General features: G+C 47.0%; 1 protein-coding gene across 2 annotated transcripts; it reads left to right on the top strand.

Annotated features, from left to right (window-relative positions):
* The first annotated feature begins 210 nt into the window (after positions 1–210).
* On the top strand, positions 211–7,768 carry LOC119441741 (NPC intracellular cholesterol transporter 1). 2 transcript variants are annotated; one of them, XM_049661583.1, is made up of 2 exons: positions 211–324; positions 6,238–7,768. In XM_049661583.1, exon 2 carries the CDS (start codon positions 6,353–6,355, stop codon positions 7,142–7,144), a length of 792 nt encoding a protein of 263 aa, XP_049517540.1. In that variant the 5' UTR covers positions 211–324; positions 6,238–6,352; the 3' UTR covers positions 7,145–7,768. The 2 variants fall into 2 exon arrangements, with proteins under 2 accessions (XP_049517540.1, XP_049517541.1); XM_049661584.1 differs by lacking the exon at positions 211–324 and adding an exon at positions 5,776–5,931.
* The last annotated feature ends 352 nt before the right edge of the window (positions 7,769–8,120 follow it).

Here is an 8,120-nt window from a genome sequence, read left to right as displayed (position 1 = left end):
TTAAACTAACATCTCCCGCAGCCCTGTTCTGCACGCAATCCGTGCGCATTGAACGCGCGTGCGCAGTTGAAAAGCAATAAACATTTGCAAGGTCGAGTCCCACGCTGCTTCAGTGATCACGCCCTGAGATTCTACCGCATGCCTCGGCAATGCTTATATATGCTTTCCTTTTTTTTTTTTTGCAGCGTCCTGCGATTTCTCTTTCTGTATTATGTTTCAGCATTAGTCCATCAGGGCATATAAGACGAAGCGCGGAAAATCAGGTTCTGCCGAGTGCTTATAAGTGCACCTCTTCGCAGGCCCACGCGGAATGACGCCTTGAACGTAAGCAAACAACCTTCGATTGTCCTCTGTATATATCGTAAAATTATTGGTCCTCAATTCGAAGCGAACAGCCAAAGTCGAGAAGCTGTGTGCAATGACCAGACTATGTATTTCTTCTCTGCCTTATTTTTTTTAGTTAAGTGTCGTTTGCATCGAATTGCATCGACAGCTTTACGACTGAGGTTATTGATACTATATTGCTTAAATACGAATATATCTGTAAAACTACGCGCGAACACAGAGACAAGCACAAAGTCTGCTACGCATGAGATAGGAAGTGCAGGTGGCAGAATTTCTTTCACCGATTGCATCTGGAAGCATGTTTTGATGCCGAAGGGCCATAGAACCAATGATTAAGAAATAGATATATATATATAATATTTTAAGAATCCGCCATACATGTGGGTACACTGAAAATGGCCGTCATTGGCTGAGCGCATGTCGCGGGGCTGGATTCCCAGCCGCGACGGCCGCATTCCGTGAGGTCAGATTGCAAGGGAACTCGTGTATCCTGCTTTTGGTGCACGTTAAAGAAACCCACGTGATCAGAATTAATCCGGAGTCCTCCACTACGGTGCCCTTCAAAACCCACTATGCTGCAGTTTTGAGACGCTAAACTCCATAATTCAATTTAGTTTGCGGACACGAAGGCATTCTTTCGCACTATGGACTGTCGTGTCAGTAAATATCACGCAAATTTTCTCTACAGGGTAGCAAGTAGTCTGAAATTGATTATAGATGTCATAGGCTCGTGTAGAGTTATCGTCACGCGCAAGTTTAATTTGCTTCTTTAAGGGAAATAATTCAGATAATCAAAGCTTTCATGGTGATTTCAGTTTCGTGTCCGCGCGACCAGCTTATCAGCCTGCAAACGACAAACGAGATTTTTTCGAGCTATTTCGTTAAGCAGATTGTCATACTTGTTTACACCATGGCTATCAACAAGAAATGCCGCGTCCCACGCCTGTAATCGCGAAATCTATCAAATTATTCCTTAAAACAGGTTCAGCTAAATGCTACTTTGACCAAATGTACGAACCCTTCTGAAATTACCAGCCCTGATTTTTAAATCCAGCTTTATTTTTTATGACTGATTGTCGTATAACCTAATGTGGTATAGGCTTTCCATTCAACTCAACGGCAAGGCATACCCATAGCCAAGCAATGTAAATACATTGGTGTACAATAAACGAAGGAAAGACTTACTCAAGCATCCACCAAAATAATCTAAGAACGCAGGTGAAGCGGAATGCAGAAATTATCAAACATAGAGCTCTTTGGGGCGGCGATAAGCATGAGGCGATGCGAGGAATTTGGAAAGAAGTAATAGTGCAAGCGGCAACGTTCGCAAATAGCCTTCTGTTCTTAAAACCAGACATCGTGTCGGGGTTGGAAGTTAGCCAAATGTCAGTCGGCCTTGGGGGAACACGTTGAAGCCACAAATGAGGCAGTGCAGGGTGTCATGGGTTGGGCCTCTTTTGAAGTCAGAGAAGCGCAGAACAAAATTAGTTTTGAAGAAAGACTCAGAAACATGGATGAAAATGAATGGGCGACTAAAGTACACAAATATCTCTACCTTGAAAGCGTGAATGGAGCATGGAGGAAAAGGTCGAGAAAGTTAGCAAACAGGTACAGGGTAATTAATAGTGTAACTAGACAACAAGGTGTCATCAAAAAGAAAGTTAGATAACCAGAGACTCGTATGAGAGGTCCACCTTCCATAAGCACCGAGATTTAAAGCGGATGGAAGCATCAATCGGTTAGCAGTCGAGAAAAGCAAGAAACGTTTGGAGTGGAACAAAAGCCGGCAATAAATTGGTAGTACCGGATTCGTTACGGGCATAGGTAACCGTACGAGGTAGATATAGAAGATTTAAGGAAGAGAGAAACGATTAAGGAGACATAGACGAAACGCTAGATTGATAAATATATATAGATTAGATGACTACAATGTGCAGTGTAGGTGACTATTTGTCGCCGCCCCGTTTTGAAGAGGATGCTAATAAATCATCATCATATATCATGCCGACAGTGCTTGCAAGGTAGGTCTTCCTGTATAGTTATGAACACCCATACCCTGCCTGCTGCGAAACAGAGCTGCGCTTTCAGTTGCATGGTCGCAATCTGATGAGCTATTGTAGCCGGAGCGGCTATAGCGGACACTTTCTTGCAGAAGTTTCTTCCCACGAAAAAAAAATTCCGGCAGAACCTACCTTGGGGTGATATCTTTCTAAGCGACAGCTTGCGCATTATAAGATACTCGCAGTGAATTTCGGGGACGAACGTTTCGTTTCGTTTTATTCTCCTTCGCTGATCATGCATACCCCCTGTGGGGGATTGGCCAAGATTCAGATGGTATTAGGAAAGAGCGCGTCCCGTAGCTTACTTCTTCATTTTTACAAATAATATTGTTGCTATAAGATGGGCCTAGCACGCTAACCGTCTCAAGCACTATCTCGCCCGAGTTTATTCCGCCTTCTAAGGCGTACGGGTGACCATTAACACTTAACTGAGTTTTTTCGGTTAGAACATCGAGCTTCTGTGCTGGGGAGCAGGGGGTTTAAAACTAACCGCAAGGAAGTTTTACCTGTTCATTTTATTCATTTATAGTGGCAACTAGTGACATATCGCCTCTCAAGTTGGCTATAAAAGGCCAGAAACTGACAAATTGCAAATAAGGGAGAAAAACCAAAGAAAGCCACCGCAGTAATACTGGCTCCTAATTGCAGGCTCCAGCTTATACTCGTATATGGTTTTATAGAAACGAGAAAGCAGGCCGCTGTTCACACTTCTCTTACAAAATTTCCTTGTAGCATTTAATTGAAAGTATTTTGACTATTATTACTAAAGTCTACCAACAGTTGAATGAAATCCTACCAATAGTACGTATACTTCCTAACAACTCTCTATATTCTTTTAACAATGAGACATTGGCTTTAAATTATAACATGTACGTGCGCTTCCTGTCGCCTTCCTATCAACCTTATAGGCGTGGAAACATTCTTGTTTAGAAGCCCTAGCAATACCTTATCAATGTTGACCCTTTTATCCGCTCTGTGGCAGTAATGTGTTTATGATCTCAGAAAACGTCGTATCATGCATTTTCTACAGTCAAGGTAGCCAATGAAAAATAAATATTTTGTCCCATAGTATTCTATAGGCAGGTTCCATGTGTTCAGATCTAAGGAAAATGCCACATCCGTCGATCTCGTGTATCCAGCTTTCTTCTAATTAATTAATTATGGGGTTTTGCGTGCCAAAACCACGATCTCATCATGAGGCACGCAGTAGTAGGGGACTCCAGAAAATTTTGCCATTTGGGGTTCTTTAACGTGCACATAAATCTAAGTACACGGGTGTTTTCGCATTTCGCCCCCATCGAAATGCGCCCGCCGTGGCCGGGATTCAATCTTGTACTTTCTTGTACTTAAAAGTGAAATTCGCTAGTCAAATTTTGTAACTGCACACAAAACTGGTGCCAGCCGGAGAGCTTTCTCTATTTCTAGAGAATTGTAGCTTATGCTTGTTCAGGAGGGACGTAACCTGCGTCTGAGGAACCTTGTTTAAGAATGTCCTTATCGACTTTCCGTTAACACAATGCCAACTTTCTATAAACACTTGTTTAGACGCCATCGTGACTTTCTGTCAGCTGTATGAAAACCCCTATGAACATTGTTCCGTCACTCGCCCAAAAAACATATTTTGTCTACAATCTGCCATATATCGTTTTCTTTTTATTGCCTCTTGTGATTCTTGCGCTTGGTATTTATCACGGGTAGCAGAAATCGTTTTCAGACCGTGTTCCTGCAAGACGGCTTCAACTGGAGTCCGATAACCGAAGATTGAATGGGCTAAAAAAATATAAGCTTAGGCTAAGCCGATCTGAAAAATTACAAACAATAAAAATGTTTTAGAAAGCTGTTTCTGACCTTTGCTGCTAGTTGCAGCTCATAATCAGAACTTCATGATGCATTAAATCTCATTATTTCTATGACATTATCACCCTTGCTCACCGTGAGCGCTGACGTGACTAGATTTTTGAAGTGACAGGCTATCCTTCATTTTGTTCTGCACGTTTTAAGTCTGGCGCTTTCGAAACAGTGAACACATCACCCGATCAGACGTTTGTCCCCAGCTTCGCTATTTAGCATGCCATCTGTTTCAACGACGCGCGGTATCTGGCATCAGCTCAGGGGAATGTTGCTGGTGTCATTCTCACTTAACAAATAGTCGAGTGAGTTAACAGCTTCTTAATGGCGACATCAGGCAGTTGAAACCCACTAAGCGAATCCTGGAATGTCATTCGGAAATGTAACTCTTTGAACCGAATCATTTCATCTTAGCTATAACTAAAAAGCTTCTGACAGCGCCGAAGCAGGCTTTTAGGGTAAATATCTGTTTTGTATCGTTCGTGAGCTCGTTTCTGTGTTACCTAGACGAATAATTTAGATCTTTTCAACAGAGCCTCATTTTGATGCCAAGTCCTTTCTTCTTCTTCTTTCTGGGGTTTTACGTGCCAAAACCAATTCTGATTATGAGGCACGCTGTAGTGGAGGGATCCGCCGGTATAATTTTGACCACCTGGGGTTCTTTAACCTGCTACTACACCGCAAGCGCACGGGCGTTTTTGCATTTCCCCCCATCGAAATGAGGCCGCCGCTTCCGGGATTCGATCCCCCGACCTCGTTCTCAGCAGCGCAACGCCTTAGCTAACTGAGCCACCGCGTCTGACTGCGAAATATTTAGCATCTCTAAACTATTTCAATGATTTGTCTTCGTTTCTAATCACCGCACTAGCAAAATATCCAATGAAAATATCTGCCCAATATTTTCTTAAAGTGCGAAGTGTACTTTAAGCTTGCGATAACTTCCGTAGCAGACGTGCTTACGTTGAAGCCAGCTAAGGTAAACTCAAAACGCAAATGTGCCGTGTCCGCGACCACACCGTATACCGTCAGCGCCTCCCATCCAGCGCAACCCGAATTGAAGCTTCCTGTTTGCTCAGTCGCCAAGCGGGTCAACGAATCCTTTTGTGCACCGACTCACGTACCCTGTGAACTCAAAACGGAAAAGTACTTAATCTAGACGCGCCGGTATGCATGTCACCGAGGAGGCAATCGAGGCAGGTGAGCACATTAGAACAGGCCTCACCGGCCCACGATGCTTTCTATTTTATTTTATTTTCGGAACCGTCTGCTCGTGTATCCGTGAAATGTGGGAAAAGCGGTAGCACTTCCCTTTTCTTTCATCTACAGAATCACTCTTCCGAATACAATCACCTTCGAACCTCTAAACGCAGTCACGCGAAAGCAGGGGAGCAGAAAATAAGACGAACAGAAACAGGGAGGAAGGCGATAGTAGGAAGTGAGAGAGGGTTTTCATTGTCTCCGACCACGCCGTAGCCATATAAGACGCGTGGCCACGCGCGCGAACATCGAGAGTCTGCCACTCGGGTTACGAGCAAACGTGGTGAGCGCGCTAGTCATCCGAGACAGATCGTGGCCGGCAGCAGCATTCGTGCACAGAACGCTTCTACCGGCTGCCTGGTATAGGCTTCCGCCCCTCAAACACACACGCACGCAGCGCCGCACCGGTGCTCGTTTCGAGGTGAGCGCCAAAGTGGCGCATTTTCTTTCCTCCCCAGACGGCAATCAGTGGATGGCGAGCGGCGTCCACGGACGTTCGCTTTCGCCGAAAGCAGCGGCGGTGCTTGCAGCTTTGTCCCCATAGCTCCCAATGAAAGCGGTGGTGGCCGCGGCGGCAACTGGTGTGACGGGTTGATTGCCGAAGCAAACAAGGAACGGCGCAGCTGAGACCCGGCCGAGCGGGGGGGACCAGCCGAGCGCGACGTGTACGCGCCGTGTTAAGACAGCGTTCTCATTTGTTATTTTCTTTCTCTCTGCTCCGTCGCAGAGACGTCGTCGACGACGGCGAGACGACAACAAGCAGAAGGAGAGCCGAGACGGCGCACCCAACCAGTCAGCAGCAGCAGCCGACGAGCGAGTCAGTCAACTAGCGAGCCGGAATCATGAGGACGTCGCAGCGTCGAGTCCGTGCCATCTCCTGGGCGCCCGCGCTCCTGTTCGTCGTGACAGCCGCTAGCACGATCTTCTCCGTCGATGGCAGCGGCGCCGGCAAGTGCGTGATGCGGGGCGTCTGCGACGCGGACGGCACCAGGGCGCCGTGCGTCTACGACGGCGAACCCAAGGCCATCGAGAGCGCCGCCGCGCGCGGAGTCCTGGAGTCCGTGTGCGGCGACGTGCTGGGCAACGTGTCGCAGCCCCTGTGCTGCGACGCCAACCAGGCGGAGGACTTCGCCGAGAACCTCCAGTCGGCCAAGGCTATCGGACTGGACAACTGCGCCGCCTGCAGCCGCAACTTCCGCGCGCTCATGTGTCTCATGGTGTGCTCGCCGCGCCAGGCCGACTTCATGCAGCTGCTGACGAGCGAGGTAAGCGAGGAGAAGGAGCGTTACGTCGCCTCGTTGAACTACTACGTGACTCCCGCATTCGTGCGAGGCATGTTCGACTCGTGCAAGGACTCGCGCAGCAAGATCCCTTCCATCGGTCTCTTCAACTTCATGTGTGGTCGCTGGGGCGCCGACTGCACGGCCGAACGTTGGCTGGGTTTCCTCGGCGCGTCTCCCAGCGACGGAGGCCTATCGCCCATGACTATCAAGCACGTACAGACGGACAAAGAACACAAGACGCCCGAGGGAACTGTTTTCAAGCCACTGTCAGTCGAGCCATTTGCGTGCAACCAGGACAGGGGTTCGGTCAAAGCCTGTTCCTGCGAAAATTGCAAGGCGGCTTGTGCATAGTGCGATATCTGTATTCGATGTTCCTCATTGTTTCTGCTTCATACTCCACTGAAGACGCATTCAAGCCACATCGGTGGCTGAAAATGGCGACGTGTGGTTGAAGCGTGTGTGCGGGTTCGTGTGTGGTGTCCAACCAAATTCTCGAATAACCAGGACTGTCGACTTCAGCTTTGTAACTGAAGCAATGAGGTAAAGTGCCATGTGAATTAATAAATATTAAGGGCCAAAAACCCCCAACAGATTTCCGGTGTAAATCGTTTGAAGATACGTTTAATGCATAGCCTTCATTTCTGGAGACATTGCTCTAGAACTGCTCTAGAAGTGCCAATTTCTCTAGAAGTACCGCCTTTTCTAGAAGTGCCCATTCGATCGACGAGCCTCTTGAGCGTCGATCTTACGTCATGATCTACCTGAATGCTGTGGGCGAGAAGATCCGCGAGATGACTGTACTGTCGCTTACAGTATTGTTTTTCCAAGTGAATTCAACACGAGTGACCAACGCGTCGTAGTGTGAACCGCGGCTGTTTATCGTGCTTTTCGCTTCGTCAAGATTTCTTTCGAAATGTTTGTTCACACGTTCACCATTTGTCCTGAAAACGCAAATAAATCCGAGCAAACATAGAAGTACGTTCGTTTGCCAGAGTGTCAGGGAGTTAAATCGCATCATATCATGAGTATACACTCCGACAGCGTAAAATAGCACACGAGACCATAGATACGATAGCTTTCACGGTGTGTGCAGCAGTGCATGTACTGCATGCCGACCTTGTCCGGGTTCTTGCACATTCTTATCGCATTGTTGAGGCGCCTGAAACTCGGATATATATGGTATCAGCTTGACTATTTATAGAACTACACTCAATGATTACTTATTTCCAGAAGGTAGAGCTTCAACTCGATACCAGGCTCACAATGCTGTCCCGTAATTATTCTCAGCGACGGAGCTAAGCTCTCCTTTCTAAAGTGCCCATACTCT

This window comes from Dermacentor silvarum, chromosome 2 (assembly GCF_013339745.2).
Source record: "Dermacentor silvarum isolate Dsil-2018 chromosome 2, BIME_Dsil_1.4, whole genome shotgun sequence".
NCBI lineage: Eukaryota > Metazoa > Arthropoda > Arachnida > Ixodida > Ixodidae > Dermacentor > Dermacentor silvarum.
Note: the sequence above shows the minus strand (reverse complement) of the source record. Positions and strands in the feature narration are given on the sequence as shown.